The sequence below is a fragment of the Belonocnema kinseyi genome, chromosome 5, assembly GCF_010883055.1.
Source record: "Belonocnema kinseyi isolate 2016_QV_RU_SX_M_011 chromosome 5, B_treatae_v1, whole genome shotgun sequence".
NCBI lineage: Eukaryota > Metazoa > Arthropoda > Insecta > Hymenoptera > Cynipidae > Belonocnema > Belonocnema kinseyi.
In genome coordinates this window covers 118,192,109-118,215,025 of record NC_046661.1, presented here as the reverse complement: position 1 = coordinate 118,215,025, position 22,917 = coordinate 118,192,109, and the positions used below count along the sequence as shown (strand labels likewise).

At 24.5% G+C, this 22,917-nt stretch overlaps 2 protein-coding genes across 6 annotated transcripts in view; one reads left to right on the top strand and one right to left on the bottom strand.

Moving 5' to 3' along the window:
- Positions 1 to 10,907, top strand: part of LOC117173398 (JNK1/MAPK8-associated membrane protein) — a 14,644-nt gene extending 3,737 nt beyond the window's left edge. Inside the window, exons 2-5 of one of the 4 annotated variants that reach the window (XM_033361940.1) lie at positions 1,048 to 1,217; positions 4,263 to 4,339; positions 10,421 to 10,661; positions 10,745 to 10,901. In XM_033361940.1, coding sequence (XP_033217831.1) covers positions 1,048 to 1,217; positions 4,263 to 4,339; positions 10,421 to 10,636 — 463 coding nt within the window. In that variant the 3' untranslated portion in view covers positions 10,637 to 10,661; positions 10,745 to 10,901. The other 3 variants (XM_033361942.1, XM_033361939.1, XM_033361941.1) reach the window with 3 other exon arrangements.
- Positions 10,908 to 15,060: 4,153 nt separating this feature from the next.
- The window catches only part of LOC117172578 (neutral and basic amino acid transport protein rBAT), a 37,015-nt gene continuing 29,158 nt past the window's right edge, over positions 15,061 to 22,917 (bottom strand). Inside the window, exons 8-10 of one of the 2 annotated variants that reach the window (XM_033360648.1) lie at positions 22,639 to 22,644; positions 15,383 to 15,532; positions 15,061 to 15,297 (exon numbers count right to left, since the gene is read on the bottom strand). In XM_033360648.1, the coding sequence (XP_033216539.1) occupies positions 15,213 to 15,297; positions 15,383 to 15,532; positions 22,639 to 22,644 (241 nt within the window). In that variant the 3' untranslated portion in view covers positions 15,061 to 15,212. The remainder of the gene's footprint in view (positions 15,298 to 15,382; positions 15,533 to 22,638; positions 22,645 to 22,917) is intronic. The other variant, XM_033360649.1, reaches the window with a different exon arrangement.

Genomic DNA, 22,917 nt, shown 5'->3' with positions numbered 1-22,917 from the left:
TTTTCCAAAGTTTCAGCTCGATATTTTATTTATAAAAAAAGTTCTTAGGTTTAAAAAAACATTCAGTGAACTGAAAAAGTGAGGTCGGTAATATAGATATTTTGCTGTGTCACATGCCCTTAAGCACAAAACTTAAAAAAAATATAACAAAATTAAGAAAGGGGAGCTTCTCAGAAAATTGTTTCTTCATATTTTTAAGATTCGAACGAAAAAGTACAGTAGTTTTTATAGAAGACCCCACCTTTTTATTGTTGGCAATATTAAGAAAAAATTGCTAATGGAAACAAGGCATCCTATCACTAAAATTTACCAGAATTCGTGAAGAAAATTTAAAAGCCTGATTTAGGTGAAAGACTATAGAATTTTAAAGAAAAAAAAGGGATTTTAAATCGAATGGATGTTAAGATTTATCCGGAACTGTGTAACTGGTTTCATTAAAGGAAAACAAAATTCTACGCAAATTTTTTTATTTAGAATGAATAATAGTGTAAAATAAAAACAGTTTACAGATTATGAATGTAAAATTCTTGATTAAATTACATAAATAGAAATATAATTTAAAAGTTTGAAAAAACTTTCAAATAAAAAATAAAAAACTATTTGAAACTGTTGGGAAATTAAAATGACGTATTAAAGATGTTATAAAAAAATATAAAAATTCCAAACATTAAAAAAATATTCCAAATTAAAGAGTTAGAAATGGAACAGTTTAAAATTAGATATATTTTTTTTAAATTAGAAAATTAAATATATATTAAATAGGTAAATAAAAGTCATTAAACGGTTAGCTTCACAAATCCAAGTTTTTCAAAATTAAAACGGCTTGGATTTGAAAGTTGACCAAGTTTGACTCGTACTAATTTTCTACTTAAAACTTTAATGTTAACAAGTTATAAGTCAAAGTATTCTAAACTTTTTCTCTGAGCTGTTTGCGTTCATTTTTAATTGAGATTTTTGATTAAAATATTAGCGGTATAAATATTAACAATTGCAAAAACTTTAAAAACAAGAATAACGTTTAACTAACAAACGTTTCTCTTCTTTCAGATACACCATGGTGTTCGTATTTTATGCGTTTGGAATTTTGATAATGCTTTTAATACGACCGCTGATAGCGCGAAAATTCCTTCCCAAACAGGGAAAGTTTTCCATCTATGCTGCATTATATTTCTTCCCGATCTTAGCGTTATTTCATGCAGTCGGAGGTGGACTCATATGTTAGTATTTTCAGTTTTTGAATTAGAATTGCAGAAAGGCAAATAATTTTGATAATCGAAATTCTGCACAGCAGACTAGTAGTAGTGGGCCGAAAAAACCCTTTTCTCGGTGTAACAGTTGTATTTGGCCACCAGTACTAAGCCCTTTAAATTTTAATTAAATCGGATAACAACTTCTGTTCTGAGTATGAATTTGAAAATTCAAATTTTATAAAAAAAAAATCTAATGACCAAGAAATTATTTCGAATTCTTTGTAGGTGCAATCTTTGGTAGTGAACAACAATATAAAATATAAAACGAAATTTGTTTTTAAGAACTTTTTTTCAATGTGCAAAGAAACGAGACTTTTTGTATTTTTAACTGCATTTTTTATTTAAACATGTGCTTAAAAATGTCTTTACACTGTTAAAAATTATATTAAATTTAATATACCCATTGTGTTAAAATTAATATATGAAGTATATGAAATCGCCATTAAGAGCGCGTATATTGAATTTCATATACATTCATGTTAATCATTTACAAGAAAAATCATATAATTTCATTTTTCACAAATTTAAAATAAGTTTAGCTGTAATTTTCGATTCTAAATAATAAAACATGATACCTTCTTCCTGTTAACCAAAAATAAAATTGGATTAAAAGTCGAAAAGTTCAATTGAGCAAATAAATAACAGACTTAACCTACAATTAATTGTATTCTCCTTAAATTTGGACCATTTAGAGCAAAATTAGGAAAAAATTTACCCGTACATTGCACTTTCATTATAAATAACAACTGAGTCTACGAATTCTAGATTATTAATTTCATTGAGAATATTTGACAGGATTTAAAGAAATGAAAGCAGGTTGAGTTTTCATGCACATTGCTATACTGACCTGTATATTAAATTTAATACACATTTATATTAAATTCACTACACCAATGTATGTTAAATTTCAGTAGCGGTAGTGCATATTTGCTTCACACACATGTATATTAAACCTCATACAGATTTTTCTAACAGTGTAGCTGTAAGTGAAAAAGCATGTCATGGTTTTGACGCTATTTAACACTTTTTTTTAGTAATTATAGTATTTTTCTACTGTTTTAAAGAAAAAATACACTGAAGATACTACTTTTAAATCAAAAGGATTAATTTTCAACAAAGAAAGGTTTTTCAGTCAATAAATAAAAAGAAAATCTCATTAAAAATGTTTCATTTTCACACCAAAATCATGAGCTTTTAACAAAGCTGTTGAATATTCAACCAAATAGGTAAATTTTCAACGAAAGAGATTAATTCTCAACAAAATACATAAACTTTTAACCAAATCGTAGATTTTTTCATCAAGAATATTAATTTTATGCTACAAAAGAAGAATTTCATCAAAATATATTCATATTTTTTTAACTGAATAGTTGAATTTTCGAAAAGGGAAATTAATTTTTTATCAGAAAATACAAAATTTTAACCAAAAAATGGATCAGTTAAATTTTCATTAAGTAGAATTAATTTTGTTCAAATAACCTAATTTTCTATGAAACAGTTCAATATTGTACCAAATAGTTGAATATTATACCAAACTGTTGAATTTTCAGAGAAAAATATGACAGTTTATATTTCAGCAAAAAAAGATTTCTATAAAATTTTGAATTTAACCAACAAAGACGAATTTTCAACCAAACAAAATTGATTTTCAGGCCAAGAGGATTAATTCCCTACCAAAACAGACGAATTTTAATATATTTATACATTTTCAACTAAATATTTTGAACAATGGACGTCATGTGACTGTTCAAATTTTTAAATTAATTTTTAATTTATATTTTTTTGTTTCTAATATTTTTAAACTAAATAGTTAAGTTTTTAAACCAAAAAAGATCCTAGTCTAACACAAATGGAGTAGATAAATTTTCATTACGGAGAAACAATTGTCAAAATGAAAAAACTAGTTTTCTAGGTAAAAGTTTAATTTGGTACAAAATAGTTGAATTTCATGTCAACTTGTTGAATTTTCAAGCTAAAAAGGGGAATTTTTGCAAAACAATTGGATTTTCAACCCAAAGAAAATTTTTAAAAAAACTTAATTTTTAACCAGAAAAAATTGATTTTCTCGCAAAAAAGAATTTTTTACAAAATACATCAATTTTCAATCAAATACTTAAATTTTCTACCAAATTGTTGAATTTTCGAGCCGAAACTTAATTTTCTACGAAAAAGTTGTATTTCCAACAAAAAATTAAATTTTCAATTGTAACAGATTAATTTTTTAAGCAGGCATTACTTTTTAATGCAGGAAGATAAATGTTCAACAAAATAGTTGAATTTTCAATTTAAAAAATCACCATTCAAGAAAGAAAAAAATGTAAATAAAACTCCTGAATTTCGAAGTCAAAAATACAAATTTTTAACAAAATAATTTTCAAAAAAATAAAAACATTTTTAACCAAAAAAGATGAACCTGATATTTAATAGTAGACTTTTCTACTGAAAAAAATTAACTTTCAACCGAAAATAGTTGAATTTTCTTACTAGGTTCTATTAATTCAGTTGGAATTTATGTGTGGAAAAATAAATACCAATTTTGATATTGTATAGACAAAAGATTTAAATTTTAAATAAACATTGAAGTTAAGCTTCAATACTTGAAAAATTTGATGACACTGTTGACACTTTTTTTTTTAATTTGTGACACTATTCACACCATTTTCGATTTCTAAAGTGAGTCCGTTACATGCATTTTTCAATCTTCTACACAATGCAAACATTTTAAACACATTTTTACATTTTTTAAATATCCAGTGAACATCATCCAAAAAACTTGTTTATTTTTTTTATTTCTAGGCAAATACAACTAACTCACTATTAGAATCCGCCACTAAAAAAAAAACTTTTTTCGGCTCACTCTAAGTGTGTAATTCAAAAAATTCCTAAAAATAATTAAATGAGGTTTGAAGTAAATTTTTTTAGAAGTTTAGAGTTTATTGAATTACAACTATTTTTTATCGAATTACTGTCATCTTAAACATTGTGCAAACAAAATCCTTATTATTTTTGCAGACCACTCATTCCCTTACATCACGATTGTCTTGTCAGTCCTTTCCAACGCAGTGCATTTCGCTTTCAAGTTAAACCAGGTAAATATCATCTTCAATATTTAAAATGTAAATTAATATAAATATAATATAATATAATTAATATTTAGAAAATTATAAAAATTTATGTTTTTCAAATTATCAACTTTAAAGTTTGAATGACTTCTCAAATTTGGACGATTTTTAATGCAATTGGAATTTTCAGAACTTCAGATTTTGAAACGTTTTAAAATATTGTAATGTACCCGGAAATTTCCCCAAAAAATGCAAAATACTCATTTTTTGTAAAAATCGTGCAATAGAGTGAAGACGGTATTTTCTGGCCAGTTTTAAACTATTTTAAAAATACTTTTCAATTGTTTAAACAATTTTTCGTCCTTAAATCGTGAAAAGTTATTATTTCTAGGGATTCATTCATTTATTTAAACAGTTGTTCTTCTGTTAAGCGTAGAACGTTTCTTTTCTCAAATTCATGATACAATTGACACATATTGAAAGTAATATTTGTTTGTTTAGGATATTTGGAAAATGGTAAAACAATTTTCTATCCGACAAATCGTAAAAAGTTATTATTTTCTGAATTTCATATCGACGTAACTGAATGCTAATAGTCATATTTTTTGTGAGACAGTTTGCAATTATTAAAGGAATTAATATCATTTACTACATTTCATAGGCAAGATGGAGAAAATCAAAATTTAAGAAATTTAAATTAGATTAAAATCCAAATTAAAACCCCTATTTAGCGTTCAATAATAAAATTGATGCAAATTTCTGAAAAAAAGAATCAGACGACCAAATTTGTACCACAACGAACAAACAAAAAATGCTCCTATTGCAATCTGAATTAAAAAGAAAAAATGTCCTTCTTCGTTACTGTCAATTTTCTACCGCTTTACATTTTTCTTGCCTTTATAATGGTAGTGTATAAGTACCGAAACGGTGCTAATGGTTTTTTTATTTCATTTTATTTTTTATTTTCAATGTTCTTGTATTATAATTTGATACTTATAAAAATAAAAAAAGACGAAAAAAGAAGGAAGAAGATGTGGTTGGCTGCATTCTCATTTTATTTTATTAATTTATATTCTTGTCCGCAAATTTAAAACAAATTTCAGATTGTAATAGGAGCATCTTTTGTTTATTCGTTTTGGTCAAAATTTGGTCGTCGGATTCTTGTTTTTTTAGGAGTTTTCATCGATGGAGAAAATGGCAGTTAAAGAAATTATTATTGTTTAAACAATTAGAATATCAGTTCTAAAAAAAATACTGAATAATAAGCGGCATAGTGTAAGTGGTAAAAAAAAACAAGAATTTTCTTCACGTTTTTCTATGAAAAGGCGCAAGTGGATGATTATTAACTGTTTACATATTTAAAAAACTGCTTTCCACCATAAATATCACTTAAAATTTATTAATTGCATCATAAATTCCATAAAATACTGATTTTGATATTTGCGAAACCCATTGCTTAAATAAATGAAACTTGTTTAAATAACTTTATACAATATTTAATACAAAATATCACTTTAAGGTAGTTGTTGTGCTAAAAGTCAGATATTAGAAAAAAATAGTTTTTCTATAATTTTAAGAATTAAAATATTATAACTGATGTCATTTCAAATAAAAACATGATTTTTTAGGTAAATTTGTTTAAATTCACAACAAAAAACACATTAATTGTAACCATGTTTTTTGCAATTGTATTTTTTCTGACCGTCACTTCTTACTAAATTTTGAACAATGATTTCATTTTAATAAATGACGACTTTTTTCACGGAAAAACATTCTCTACAACTCTGCTGTTTCCAATTTTGAAAGTAAATTTGTTTATGCCTGAACAAATAATTATTTTTTAGGATTATTCAGTTATTTAAAAAATTCGAAACAGTAGAATTGTAAAGAATGTTTTCCCGGAAAAAATAAGCCGCCATTCATTAAAATGCAATCATCTTTCAAAAACTGGTAAGAAGCGACGGTCAGAAAAAATTTAACTGCAAAAATTATAGTTTAACTTAATGTTTTTTGTTGTGAATTTTAACATTTTTCCTAAAAATAATATTTTTAATTTGAAATTACATTAGATATAATATTTTGATTCTTAAAATCATAGAAAAACTATTTGTTTAAGATATCTGACTTTTTGTACGACAACCACCTTAAGCATTTATTAAATGCCTTATTTATTCCAGAAATTGGTAACTTTTCAAGACTTACAAGGAAAAAACGGTTTAAACAAATAAAAATGGTTTAAATAATTGCCAAAAATCGTGAATAAAATATATTACTCTCATGATTCTTTAATTGTGTAAATTATTTAAGAAAATAATAACTTTTTACGATTTACAGTTAAAAAATGATTTAAATAATTACCGAATATCTTAAGCAAAAAGCGTTATTCTTGAAATTCATCAACTGTATCATTTATGCCGAAAAAAAAAACTTTTCACGATCTGAAGGCGAAAAAATGTGCTTAAACAAATAGTAATTGTTTAAACTATTCAAAATTAGGTATAAAGTACTTTGTTCGGGGGTGGGGTGGGGGGGGGGGGTCAAAATTAAAAGCTATTGGGTGGAAATTATTCCTTGAATATTTCTTCAGAGGTGGCTAAACTTCAATGTACAATTTAAAAACAATTTTAAAAAAATGCATCCTTTCAGGTTGAAAATTCAACTACTTGGTTGAAAGTTCAACCAGTTTCTTAAAGTTCATTTTTTTTGTAAGATTCATAATTTTCGTTGAAATTTTGTTGTTTTGTTGTGGATAAAGTTTTTTAACTGGAAAATTAACTGTTTTGTTGAACAATGAACAGATTGTTTAAAAATAACCCCTTTTTTAACTTTAAATATTCTGGGGTGGTAAATACAACTGGTTAAAAAAATTCGGTTTTGCATTTAATTACACCCTTTTTATGAGACAATTTCTCTTTTTTGGCTTAAAAATCGCACTATTTAGTTAAAATTTCTCAGAAGATAGCATCACAGCCATTGATCGCATTATTTAATTAAAAATTTATGTAATTTTTTGAAAATTTGTCTTTTTGGTAGAAATGTAATCTTTTTACTTGAAAATTCAATTATTTGGTTAAAATTGCATGTATTACGTTGAAAATTTGTCCTTTTGGTTGAAACTTCTTTGTTGAAAATGTATATTCTCTGGCTAAAGAATCAACTGTTTTGTGGGAAATTCTACTTTTTCGCTTGAAAATCCAACACTGATAGAAAATTCAACTATTTGGTACAAAATTAAGCCGGTATATTTAAAATTCGTGTTTTTTTTCACTGAAAACTAATTCTCCCTAATGACAATTTAACTATACCATTTTTTGTTAGTAATGAATCTTTTTAGTTTGAAAATCCCAGTATTTAGTTGAAAATTTATGTAATTTGTTCAAAATTCGTCTTCTTGGTAGAAAATTCAATTATTTGGATAAAATTGTATATATTTCTTTGAAAATTCGCCTTTTTGGGACAACAATAATCTTCTGTATTGAAAATTCGTTTTTTTTATCAAAATAAATTTTTTAAACTGAAAATTTAAATACTTTTTTGAAAATTCATATTGTCTAGTTGAAAATTCAACTTTTTGTGAAAAATTCGTATTTTTTGCTTAAAAATTCAACACTTTGATAGAAAATTCAACTATTTGGTACAAAATGAAATCGTTATATAAGAAATTTGTTGTTTTTTTATTGAAAACTAATTCTCCTTAATGCAAATTTAACGATACCATCTTTGGTTTAGAAATTCCACTATTTAGTTTAAAAAACGAGAAACTAGCGTCACATTCATTGGTCACACTATTTGGAGGGAAATAAATGCAATTTGTTGAAAATTCATCTGTTGGGTAGAAGTGTAATTTTTTTTGGTTGAAAATTCAATTATTTTGTCAAAAGTGTATTTATTTTGTTGAGAATTCTTCTTTTCGGTAGAAAAATAATCTTCTATGTTGAAAATTCGTTATCTTTTTCATGAACTTTTTCATTTTAACTGAAAAATTTAATTTTTTAATTTATTTAATTTAACTGATTGGTTGTAAATTAACTTTTTTGTTGAAAATTCACATTGGATTGCTGAAAAATCAGCTGCTTTGTACAAAATTCTTTTCTTTCGCTTGAAAATTCAACACTTTGGTAAAAAATGCACCTATTTGGTACAAAATTAAACCGTTATGTAAAAATTAGTTGTTTTTTTTTTCATTTAAAATTAATTCACCTTAATGAAATAATAAGTTTACGCAAATCCATGGTTCAAGCTATTTAGTTAATAATTTATGTAATTTGTTCAAGATTCGTCTTTATCATAGAAAACACCCCTTTTTATTATTAAAATTTGTTTTTAAACTGAAAATTTAAATACTTTGAAATGCTCGAAAAAAGCTATTTTTGTGAATTTTTTTGAGATTATTAATAATTATATCGATTAATAAATACTATAGGTCCACGCTGTTGTAAAAATCTCGAGAATGGGCGGTCTCAAGCAAAAAAATTAAACAGTTTTAGATTCAGTATGAACCCATCAACCGGCTGAACTAGGATTATTTAAAAAATGTAATTTTAACTATATTTTTGTTGAAAAAAAAAATGAAAATAAACCCACTTTTTTCGTTCTTTGTTGCCATTTTGTTATTTTTGCATGTATATTAGAAATCCTAGTTCAGCTGATTTCTGGAGTCATACTGAATCTAAAACTGTTTATTTTTTTTTTCATTTCAAACCGCCCATTCTCGAGAATTTTACAACAGCATGGACCTACCTACTTTTTGACGTTGTTATATATATATATATAGAGCAGAGATTCGAAAGAAATTAAGAGGCATTTTCAGATATTTTCCAATTATTTCTTAAAATTCCATGTAATTTACCTGAAAATAATGCCAAGTATGGAAAGTCACTAAAAAATAATGCAGCTATGGAGGCACATTGTCAAATTTGTGTTTCGTCAAAGTTTTATGTGGAAAGAAACAAAAAGGAACGTAACGAAAGTTTCGTTACGTTCCTTTGTTTTTATAATTTTTTAGGCTAAGCTTAGTTTTTAGCCAAATTCTTTTAAATTTATCGAAATAATTGGCATATATCCAAAAATGCCCCTTAATTTCGTTCGAATGCCTGATAAAAGGTGCATTAAATAAATGCAAAAAATTGTGTAATCTATTTCAAGAGTGTATTTATTATTAACTATCTCAAAAAAATTTACAAAGGTAGCTTTTTTCGAACGTTTCAAAGTAGAATACTGCCATAATTTTTTGTATTGAAAATTCATATTCTGGGGATTATTATATTAAAACTGATACACCTATTGGGAATGGTTAAACTGCTATACGCCACCTAGTGACAAAAATTCGAACTAGAAAGAATAGACACGATTTTAAAGTTGCATTTTAATTTGGACATAAAAGTGTTTTAACACTTTTTGGTATGGAGTTTAAAGTATTTATTGGATAATGAAAATAAGTCTTTATCGAAAACATAGTGTTTTAGATGGAATTTACACATTATACAGTGAAAACCCACACTTTTTGACGGAAATATTTGTCGAAAAAAACAATTATTGTTCTCTTTATCGTGATTTTCAAAAGATTATAAACTTAAATGGATTTATTTTCAAGCAAAAATAAACTCAAAGTAAATTTGTATTAATTTATACATGAAATATTTACTATTTAAAAATCTGATTAGTTAGGTTATAATTCCTGTTTAAATTCCAGTCGTCTATTATTCGTATTCTTGGCATAATATGGATAAAATGGGTCGCTACATACATTAATTAAAGTTTATTTAAGCTTACAGTGCATTGAAACTCACATTAAATAATTAAATAATTGTATTTTTTTTAAAAAGCTATTTCACAATAATGTGGGTTTTCCACTGCATAAGATGGAAATTCTATCTGCAACTATTTGTTTCTGATGAATATTTGTTTTTAGTATTTAATCATTGTTTTATACTTCACCAAAAAATCGTAAAAACACTTTTATGCAAAAATTAAAATACATGTTTAAAATTGTACCTACTCTTTCTAGTTCCATTTTTCGGCACCATGTGGCGAAATGGTAGACCACCATTCCCAATGGTGTCATTTTTCTATTGCACTTTAAAAAAATGTATTAAAATACATTTTCAGACAATGAAATCATTAATCCTGAGTTCGGTTTCGGACGTGAAAAACATAATTGTGATTTTGGGTCACTGGCTTTTGCACGGATATGGTGTAATGGCAGCTGCGACTCTTCACGGACTTACACTTCATCCAGCGATGCTTGCCCTGGTTCCATTGCCAGCTTTATTTTACATTCTTACAGCCAGGTTTACGGACCCTCACAAGCTGCAGGAAGAATGAAAAGAACTTGAATTCACGGATAAAAGTTTGATTCGTTGTATAAATTGTACAGATGTATATATACTTATGTTATATTTGTTAATAAAAGTTTCATATTATACAAATCAGGTATATTCACACTTAGGAAGTCAGTAGTGAGTGAGTTCGAAATATCAAGAATGTGATGTGGAAAAAACGTCAATTGATATCGAAAGTCCAAAGATCTACAAAATTGCAAACTATCTTCCACCAAAAATATCACGCTTAACATTCATGAAATGCGTAATTAATTCCAGAAAATAGTCACTTTTCCAGATTTATAGGAGAAAACAATTGTTTGAATAAATGAAAATTGTTTAAATAATTCCAAACTGTCTTTGAAAAAAAAATAACAATCGTAGCATTGATTAACTGCGTTCTTCATTTCAGCAAGTGGTAAGTTTTCAAGATTCAAAAGAGGAAAAAATGGTTTGAACAAATGGAAACTGTTTACATGTTTGCCAAATATGTTTTTAAAAAAATTTACTCTTGACATTCATCAACTCTTCATCAACAATAACTGTTCAAACTATTTAAAATTATTTGAAAATATCAAATGAATTGTAAACAATAACAAAATTCCATTGATATCCGTAAAATTTGAATGAATTTAGAGAAAATTAGGGCGAACGAGAATAATTTGATCCACAGAATTAAATAGAATTAAGTGTATTAAAAAAAGAACAGATTTAAAATCTTCAAATATTTGAAAACAACATCTATTAATTTCTAACCAAAGAAGCAAGAAATTAAATGAAATTCTTACGAATTCAAGATGAATTGAGCAAAAACTTTTTAAGAATCCATCAAATTAAGTAAATTTAGAAGAATTCAAAAGGATTTCGGATAAATTAATAAGAATTCGGGGCGAATTCCAAATGAATTGCAACATATATTATAACATCTTGTGAAATCTTTGAAACCCTACAAAATACCTTTATTCTTGTAAATAAATTTTTTGAAATCCATTAAAATCTTACATGATGTGAGGTTTTATGAAATTTCAGATTTCCAGAATTCCGGAAAAATTTATTAAAATACCTTAGGAGCTTTTATAATCCTTGGAAATATTATAAAACCGCCTAGAATCTTTTAAAATACCTTTTATTCAAATTTTTTATATCTCTCAAAATTATAAAAATCCTATTAAATTACTGAAATCAATTAAATTAATTTCTTATTTTCTTAAAATAGCTTAAAATATTACAAATCCTTTAAAATCTATTGAAATGCCTGAAAATTTTGTAAAGCTTTTAAAAATCACAAGAATTAAAAAAAAAGATATTTCAAATCCTTTTATCAATTGATCCGATGAAATAATAGCTTTAAAAATTTTAATCCATTGCATTAATTCGAATATTGAGTTAATTTAGAAAAAAGTTAAATGGAAAAGAATTAAAAGAATTCTGGATAAATTAAGAAGAATTCAGGATAAATTTCAAATCTTTGAAACCCCACGAAATAACTTACTTTTTTTGAATATATTCTTTTAAATCCTCTGAAATGTATTTAGATATTTTGAAAATATTCCAAAATAATTTAAAACTTGAAAATATTTCAAAACATTTAAAACAAAATGTAGATTTTTGAAGATTTCGAAAAAAAAAATTAGAACCCTTTTAATACTTTTGAAAGTTATCAAGACACATTTTTTGTCATCAATTTTATGAGAATATTTCAAAGGATTTCCAATATTTAAAAAAATATGGAAGATTTTAAGGTAGTAGCAAAATTTGTATTAGATTTTAGGAAAATTTTTTAATGTTTTTTTTAGAGAATATTAAACAAATTAAAAAAATTGTATGCCAAAATTAACGTTTCTAGTCTAAAATTGATTAAAATGATATCATTTTGAAAATCCTATTTAAATCCAGAATTTATTTATTTTCGAAAGTGTTTCATTTAAACTAACTGTAATTATAATTTTTTTTAGAAAATACCTTTTTTTTAAAACTGAACAATAATTTTGTTGGAAAAATTCAATTCTCCATTGAGAATTGTTATTGTCCTGGATAAATTCCAGTTCCAACTCAGAATAGGTTAAAAATTGAAAATTCCTTGTTCAAATCCGGAATTTAATACTTTTCGAAAATTTTCCGTTTTCAAAAGGAATTCGAATTTTTGTAAAACTCCCGGTTCCAATTCATAAGTTTAATTTTTCTCGAAAATGTCCCGTGTTTACTTAGAATTATAATTCATTCTAATAAAAAATTCCCTGTTCCAGCTCGGAATTTATTTAAATTTTAACATTCCCTGTTCTAAGAAGAATTATCATTCTTTTGGACAAATACCAGTTTCAATTCAGAATTGTTTTTTTTTTCTTTGAAAATTCTCTGCTTCAACTCAGAATTATAATTCTTTCAAAAAATGTCCTGTGCCACTTCAAAATTTTGTTCCTTTTCGAAAATTTTCAGTGCTAGCTCGGAATTTTTTAAAAATTGAAATTCCCGGTTATTATTCTGAATGAATTCTTGTTCCAACTATAAATTTGTAAAAGATTGAAAAATCTCTGTTTAAATTATGTTAAATTATTTTTATTTTAAATAGTATAAAAATCCTTAAAATGCTTCAAAATTCTATTTTAAGATCTTGATATCTTCTAAATATCTTTTAAAATTATTCGAATTTCAAATAATTAAAAAAAATCATCTTCAATTTTTCCAGTAATCTTAAAAAATGTTATTATTAAAAGCTTCTACATTTCACGTTCGAAATCTGCCAAAATCTATATTTGGTTTCAAATTGGAATTTTCAGTTTCAAAATTGTAATTTTCAAAGTTTATTTTTTTTGTTCCGTTTTGAGGATTTTAATTACAGTTACTCATTTTAAATGTACAGTCAGATATTTTCAAATATTAAGTTAACTGTTCTTTTTTTTTTAATTGAAAAATTTTAAATTACGTGGTTTAAAAATGAAATATTTTAGACTAAAATTTAATAAAAGCCTTTAATCATAAATATATTATTTAAAAATTATTTTTAAATAAAAAATAGTTTATAAAGTTTCAATAGGGTGTTTATATTTGCTTAAGACTTTCCAATTGAAGCAGTTTCATTTTTAACCTTAAAATCTGGAAGTTCTAAAATTGTGAACTGATGCAGAATTGTTTTTTACATTCAATTATTATTTATTTTCAAAATTTTAAAGTGCAATTCAAATTTAAAAATCATAATTTAATTCATATTTACAGTTTACCAACTAAAAATGTTTGTTATAAGAAATCTTCGATTTCAAACGGTTATAATTTTTAATTGCTAAAGTTTTTAAAACTGCACTTTGAAATTCTTTTAATTCAAATACGCATTCTAAGCTGAATGCTATAACCCTGAAAATTGATAAATTCTTAATTCTTCAATTTATAGCACTGAAAGTGATAGCAAGGATTTCTATTGTTTTAATTCTTTGAACTGTGCAATCATATAACATTAAATTTGTTTGCAGTTAAAAGTTGAAGAATGTTCAAAGCTTTAACTTAAAAAGTCTTAAATTAAAAACTATTGTTTTAATTTATAGTTAAATTTTTATAACTTTAAAATCTTAAAGAATTTTAATCTTTTAATTTTAAGAGCCGTGTTTAATTCTTTCTCAACTGTTCATTTTTTATTTGTATTAAAAAAGTTATTCTTTTTCGACCTACGGAAATTCTTGTAGGGAATGAAACCTACAATAAAATATAGCCATATAAAAAAGGTACAAAATTCGTTCAAATCATAAAAAAAAGTTGTACTTTCCAGTAACTTTTGTTGTAATTTATTGGATTTATTTGTAGATTCCTCTGAAAATGATTTTAGTTTTTTGTTCTTTTTCGTAAAAATGTTTCCACCTGTGAAATCCTGCCATATCATCCGAAATTCTTTAAAACCGAATTCAAATTTTTTAAATTCCTTTAGGATTATTAAATCCTTGGAAAATTTTTTAAATTGTTTAAAGATCTTGAAAATGTCTCAGTCTTTTAAAATACCCTAAAATATTTAAATTCCTTACAAAATCTCATTAAATTACTTAAATCAATTTTGATTAAAAAAAATGTTAAATAACCTAAAATATTAAAAATTAAAAAAAAAATCCTTGTCATTTTTTTATGTATTGAAAATGCCAAGGATTTTAAAAAAAATACATTGAAATATTTTAAATCCTTAGATCATTTTATCAATTGATCCAATTAAATAATAACTTTTTTTTTTAATTCCATTGAATTAAGTAGGATTCAGGGAGAATTCCAAAAATAATTTAAAACTTTTGAAACCCTACAAAATAACTTGTTTTTCTTGAATGATTTATTTAAAATCCACTAAAATGTATTCAGAAGTTTTGAAAATTCAAAAAAGATTTTAAAACAAAATCATCTTAAGCACGTGACAAGGAACTTATAGTGTAGTTTTTTTAAACAGGAAAAGACCAAAAGTAATGTTTGCAATGTTCTTTAATAACTTGATATACGAGAACAGTTCCACAATACATACTGTGACACAACAATATCACAGCGAAGATAGACGCAATAAATTCTTTATGTGCCTTTTTTAAGGCTTCGCATAGTCTATTTATGGCTTTTTATTTTTAATTTCCTGATCCTGGTACAAAAGACACGACTAGAGTGCTTTTAGGAGCCATCGGAACTTTTTCAGAATTCAGTTTTGTTTTTCTGTAATAAAGAAAGAAGTGTTGTTAATTAGATACTTAATAAATGAAGAATAAATCAGAATTGGAAAAAAAAGGTAAATACTTACGTGGTATCTGATCCACCTACGACGTAATTTGGACTGTGAGCAACCACAGTGACTTCTTTCGCCATGTGGGGAACCGACGTGAAGTCGACTATGGTGGAATTATTTCCACTGTTGTAGGCCACCAAAAAGCCAGGGTTTCCGCTTTTCAACCTGAAAATTTTTAGTTTAATTTTTTAGAAAAAATTTACAACATACAAAAAAAAAATAACATAATATGGATTATTGATTCAATAATTAATCAATTGAATATAAACAAAATTTTAAATAGACTAAATTAAAGAATCAAACAATGAACTTTAAAAATTTTCAAAATTAGATTATTTTAAGTAATTTTAAGCTAGAGACATTAAAAAAGCTTAAAAATTGTATTTCAAAATCTTGACAAATCTAGAAGTGGTTTACAATTTTTCCAAATTCTAAATAATTTTTGAACTTTTTGTCAGAACTTTTAAATTGATTTTTTTTCTGTAACTTTGAGAAAATCCTGCAAATTAAAAAAAAAATTAAATTTGAATTTATAAATTAAAATAGAACACTTATTATTTGTAGAAATATTAGAGTAATATTAAGAGATATTTAGAAGTTTAAAAAATATTCTAATTAAATTTAGAACTTGAAATAATTTGACATACTTACAGCCGAATTTAAAAGAAAATGTAGATTTTTGCTGATTTCAAACAAAAAATTTAGAATTTTTTTAATAATTGTGAAAGACTACAAAAGAATAAAAATTTTCTTAAGATTCTTAGGAAAATTAAAAATGATTTTTCACTTTGACAAATTATTGTAACAGAAAGTTTAAGAAGAATTTAAGAGATTTAAAAAATGACCAAAGAACATGGACAATTTTAAGGATTTAATTTGCTTGATTTTCAAAAATTGTATGAAAATTTCGATTAATTTTAAAATATATTTAGAAGCTGTGAAAAAATGTCAACACACTTCGATTAAATTACTTGAAATAATTTCAAGTTTTTAATTGATTTTGAAACTTTTTAAAACTTCTACATATCTCTTAAAATTACTAAAAAATTTTCTGCAAATAATAAGTGTTCAATTGTTATTTTTACGTCAAAATTTAACAGTTTCACTTATAAATTAAACACTTTTTTAATAGAACAATTAAAATTGTAACGCTAAAAGTTTGAAAGTTCTTCGAAAATCTAAAGATTCAAAGCTTTCTATGTAAAACAATTCAGTTTCAAATTGTTTTATTTTCAATATTTGTTTTCAATTTACTCGTATTAAATGTACAGTGAAATATTTCTAAATATTCAATACTTATTCTTTTTCTATATTAAGAAATTTCAAATTAAAAGGGATAAAAATTAATTAATTTAGACTCACAATATTTTCAATTTAATAAAAACCTTTAATTGTGACTATATTATTAGAAGTTTATTCTTTAGTTGAAAATAGTAAAACGCAGGTTTACATTTTTTAATAGCTGAAAAATTTAATAGAAATAATATATTAATACATTTATTTATTAAATTTAATATAAAAGAATAATATAAAGGAATATCTGAAACTCTGAATTAAAAATATATTATTGATCAATCATGAAAAATTTTATTTAAAAATAAAACTTTCGCAATAAATGATATATTAATTCCAATTCTTATCAAGACTTTTGGATTGAAACAGTTACAATCTGGAAATTCTCAAATTTTAACCGGATCTAGAATTGTTTGGTGAAATCAATTATTGTTCAGATTTCTAAACTTAGAGTACAGATCCATTTCAAAAATTATTTATTTATTTATATTGACAGTTGATAAAATAAAACTGTTTTTCTTTTATCAAAAAAATTCAACTTCAAATGCTTTTAATTTTTAATTGTTTAAATCCTAAAAATGGCACTTTAATTACTTTAAAAACTGTAAAAATCGCTCTTGGGCAGATTATTCTGATGAAAATTCGTCAAATTCCCGGTCCAGCGGCCACTCTGTTTTTTATAAAAGAATCTTTGATTTTAAAAACTTCTCATTTATAATTTTTTTTAATGGAAAATTTTTAACGTGAAAGATTTACGAATTAGGCATTCCAAACTAAATTATATAATAATTTATAAAAATCAAAATTTAGGAAATTATTTAAAAACTGTTGAAATTGAAGTTGAATAAAATTTTTAGTCTGCAAATTTTGTAAAATTCCCGATCAAAAAATAAATTAACTGCCATTTCCCGGTTTTCCCCGGTCCCATAAAATTCCCGGTTTTCCAGGTTTCCCGGTCCAACGGCCACCCTGCAGTTTGTTTTACAATTCATTTTTTTTTTGAAATCGGGAAATGATAGTAAATTGTTATTTTTGACTGGAAACTTTACATGGCATTATATGCAATTTAAAAAAAGTTGAATTTAAAATTCCTTTACTTGATCTTTTATTTGAAATTACATAATTTTCAGCACTTTTTATTTCATACCTATGACATTTTAAATGCTTAATTTGTAAAATTTTCAAAAAGAGTGCAATACCTAATTCTACAATTTTTTAAACTTTAAATAGATTAAATTTCGAATCAATCAGTTATAATTTTATGATTGCAAAATTTATAATAGAATTGTAATCATAATGTGAAATTCAAACTTTTAATTTCACAATACTAATTTAAAAATAAGCCAAGTTTAAAATTAAATTTGAAAAAGTTAAATTATTTTTTATTCTTTATACTTAAAATGGATCAATTTTCTATTCTATTTTAAACATTTTTCTTTTAGAATAATTCAACTTTCGAGGATTACAATTTCAAATTTTTCAATTTTATACAGTGAATTTATTTTTTATCTGGAATATGATAAATTCTAAGTAGAGAAATCTATCCAATTAATTACAATGTCATACAATATTTAAAAATTGTTAAGTTTTGAAAGTTGAAAATGCAAATACGTTCAAACGATCGAAATATCTTTTCTTAATTCTATTTTATCAACAAAAATTGTTATAACTACAATTCGAAATAATGCAATCTGTTTTTTTGTATGACAAAGTTGCAAATTAATACGAACTGTTTCATGTACTAAACAAAATCTGATTATAATTATAAATTTAAAATAATAATTTTATAATAATATTTTGAGGGCGGATTCGCGCCATTTTCAAAGTTTCTAGAATAATTAAACTTTAAAGGTTCACAATATTTAAAATTCTTCAATTTTGAACGATTTTTTTTTTACAGAAATCACATTATTTATTAAAAAATCTACCCAATCACTTTGAAAGTCACATGATATTACATGATAACATAAAAAATTTATATTTATTATATTTAAATTTAAAATTATAGTTTTGAATGCGCATTTCTAAAACAGTTCAATCTTTGAGGTCTTAAAACTAAAGCTTTTCTTTTTATTCAAATGCTTAGATTCGAAAATATTTGGTTTGAAATTTCCTAATTTTTGGAGGTTTTGAACTTCACATTGTTGTAGTTTCAAATAAAACTTTTAAAAATGGCAGGACAATTTTATTTTAAAATATTTCGAAACTGCAACATTTCATATAAAAGGCATTGATAGTCAGTTATTAATTTAATAATTTCAGATTTAAATATTCTGAATTATTTTCTTTCAATTTTGAACGTACACTTTACAGTTTCAAGGTTTTGCAATCAAACAAATTTGAATGAAACGCCTTAAGAATAAATTTAAAACAGTGAAAAATTAAGATAACAATTTTTCAAATTCAATTCCTCAAATGAGCAGATTGTAGAATCAGGCATTGAATATTCAATTTTTTAAATGTGAAATTTTTTCCAAATAGTTCAAAATTTCAAACTCAGCTTTTAAAAAACACCATTTTTTTATTGAGTAATTGAATTTTCATGGCAAAGGCTACAATTTCCATTTTTCCCTATCTTAAGTTTAAACTTTGCGCTTAAAATTGAAATAGTTAAATTTCGGATAGCATCATTGTAAATTTACTTTAAATAATTTAATCTTTGCGATTGAACTTGTTGAATTTTGAAAAGCATAATTGACAATTTAAAAAATGTTAATTTCTAAACGATTTAAATTTAGTAATAAGAAATTTCTAAGGGTTTGAGTACAAAAATGTTCATTACCATAATTTTTCTGGACTAAATTATTTAAATTTTTTAATTAAGTTCAGATTCGGTTAAGTTTCAGGTATCTGGAGTATAAAATTTTCATTTTTAATGTTTCAAATGTATAACTACTTTTTATTTTTAAAGTTTTTTAAACGGACAATTTCATTCATTTTTTGATTTTAGACAAATTTGTTTGATCTGGTTTAATGTTAAATTATAATTTTGGTATTTTAATAATTTTTAAAAATCCTATAATTTTAGAAGCTTTGACACTGAAAGATGCAATTTAGATCTTAATTTCTAATTGTCAAATTTTAATCGCTTTGAATTAAAGATTATTCAAATTCAAAAGTTTTCAACTTTTAATTATTCAAGTTTGAACGCTTTTAATGATAAATAATACAATTTCAATTCCTTTGAATTTTAATGATTAAATTTCCAAAATTCGAATCTTGGAATATTCAATTATTAATGTTTTGCATTGTCCAATTTTCGAAAATTTAATCTAAAATGATCTAGTTTCGTGATTCAATTCAAAATAAAATTTTTTGATATATAGCGCTTCGCCTTGAAAATTATACAATTCAACTCCTTTTTTAAAAAATCAAATTGTCCAAAATCGTTTGATATGTTCATTTTTAAATTTCAGACACTTTCAATTTGAAATTATTAAGTATACATTACTTTGTTCAAAAATGTTTAAAACATGATATTTAAAAAGTGAAAATAACGGTGAATTTATTTTTTGATTTTATAAAAATGTGTCTGATCATCTTTATGTTAAATCATCATTTTTGTAAACTTATTAAAAATTTAGATTTCTATAAAATCAGAAACTTTGACTTTAACCTTCAAATTAGTTTTCAATTTCAAATTCTCAAAATTTAATAATTTGGAATGCTTTTATTTATAAATAATAAAATTTCCATTTCTTTCTATTTTAAATGACCCATTTTTCAAAATTATAACTGGAAATTATTAAATTTTTAACGATTTGAAATTGTCCAATTTTCGAAATTTTAATCTAATCTAATAATAATAATATTTAAACATTGATAATTCGCCTTTTAATATACTTTTTTATTAATTCGCCTAGGCATTTCCGCCCTCTAAAAATATATATTTACACATAATTTATTTATAATTAGGGTGGAGACTTGATCGGGAAACCGGGAAAGACCGAGAAAAAACGGGATAACACCGGGAATTAAATTAATTTTTACTTTATCTACAGTTGCAGGGCATAAAAGTGAAAATAATTATCGTTTTTATATTGTAAAAGGGAGTTGGTAAAGAAATAAAATTTCTCTTCGAACAAGGAATTGTCGATATGGAACGGGAATTTAAGAAAAATAGTAACTGGGATTTAGAAGAAAATAATTTAAAAATCCCTGCTGCAAGTCAAAATTCGTCACAATTTAAAAGTTCCTTCTTCCGAAATAAAAAAAAAGAGAGTGCAAAAAAGGTAAATATTCTATTGAAAGTAATTTCTACGAGAAAATGTGTAAAATTGACAATTTAAATAAGAACTTGAAGCCGAGTATATTATATAGCGTGCTGAAAGTTAATCTTAAATTTTAAAAATAATAATTTATAACAGACGAGTTTGTTTTTCAACCAAGTAAATTTATTTCTGACCCAAAAGATTAATTTTAATCTAAAATGATGAATATTCAACTGGAATACTTAAATTTTTAACAAAAAAGAAGAATTTTTAAATAAGGACATTAACTTTCAAAGAAAAAACTGATTTCCTACAAAAAAAAGTCGACTTTCTACCAAAAAGTCAAATTTACATCCCAATTGTTGAACTTTGAACTAAAAAAGGTCAATTTTTTCTACCCGAAATCGTTTATTTTCTACTGAAATAGTTAACTTTTTATTTAAATAGTGACTCTAAAGAAACTAGTTATATTTTTAAAACGATGCGAATTTTCATTTAATATGATGAATCTTTAAAAATATAAAATTAATTTCCAATAAAAGAGTTCAGCTTTCAACCGCAAGTAGTTGAATTTTCAAGAAAAAAAAAGGTAAATTCTTATCGAAAAATGTTTAAAAAAATTATATTATAATTTGGAACTATTTACTTTTCGAAATAATACTTCTACTCCAAAAATGAATTGAAGAACTCTTTTTTTAAATTTCGAAAAAAAGGAACTTTTAAATTGTGACGAATTTTTACTTGAAACAGGGATTTTTTAAACTCCTTAATTCTAAATCCCACTGTAAATTCTTTTTAAAAATTCCTTGTCCCAATATTACTTTACCGAAACTCCCTGTACTAAAATAAAAACGATAATTATTTTCACTCATATTCCCCGCAACCGTAGATGAAGTAAAAATTATTTTTCTAAATTGACTACGATTAGAAGTCAATTCCCGGTTTTTAACTCAATTCCGGGTTTTTCCCGGTTCCCCGTTAAAATCGCTACCCTGATTAAAAATAAATTATATATAGATATATATTTTTTAGATAGCGGAAATGTATAGATGAATTAAAACGAAGAAGTACATTATAAGGACAATTATTAATGTTTAAATATTATTATTACTATTATTATTAGTTAAGTAATATTATCAAAGTTTAAAATTTTCAACAATTATAGTTGTTTATAAAATTAATTAATTATATTAGAAAAATAAAGAATAGAAAAATATTAATGCAATTCAAACTGTTTTTTAAATACTCATCTTTCTATTCATTTTTTCTAATATTAAATTACATGTTTTCATGAATTTTTTGGATTACTAATTACAGATGCTCTTATTGTTACTGAAAACTTTGTTCTTCCTTTTATATTTATAAAAAGCATCAAGTTTTTAATGAATTTTAGTATTTTTTCTATACTTAACAATGCAAAGACAGGCCTACCTGATCGGAGCGCTATCTATTGGATTTATTTGAACTACGATACCCCTCGATGCATACGGCTGAGCAAAAGCAACCCCATTTTTAATTGTATAGAAAAGAAACTAGGCAATTTTTATTTGGAGATTGTCCAATTTTTAAAGGCTTTGAATTCCAATTTATTTAATTTCGAAGACTCATAAGATTTACTTCAAATTGCTACGTTTCCGTTTTATTTCATTTTTTAGAATTAAGTGACCACTCTGGATGGTTTTAAAATCTGTTTACTAGATCATCTACATTATCTAATTTTATTTTAGCACATCCTAACATGCGCATGCAAATATCTATAAAACTCACCAGTGTCTGAGAAGAGACGAGTGAGCATGAAAAAAGATAAATTAGTCATTGGTTAGTCAAATAATTCCTTAAATTAGTTTACCTTCCTAGTGGAAATTTTGTATACAAACAGATACAAAAAACTAAAAGCATTTTGACAGAAATCTACAAAAAAATGCAGTAAATTACAAAACAAAACAAAAATTACAGTAAACTATAATATTTGTTTATTATTCGGGTGAATTGTGTGCTTTTTTGCTTATTACTCTAATTTATTGTAGTTTTAATTTTCTACGAGAA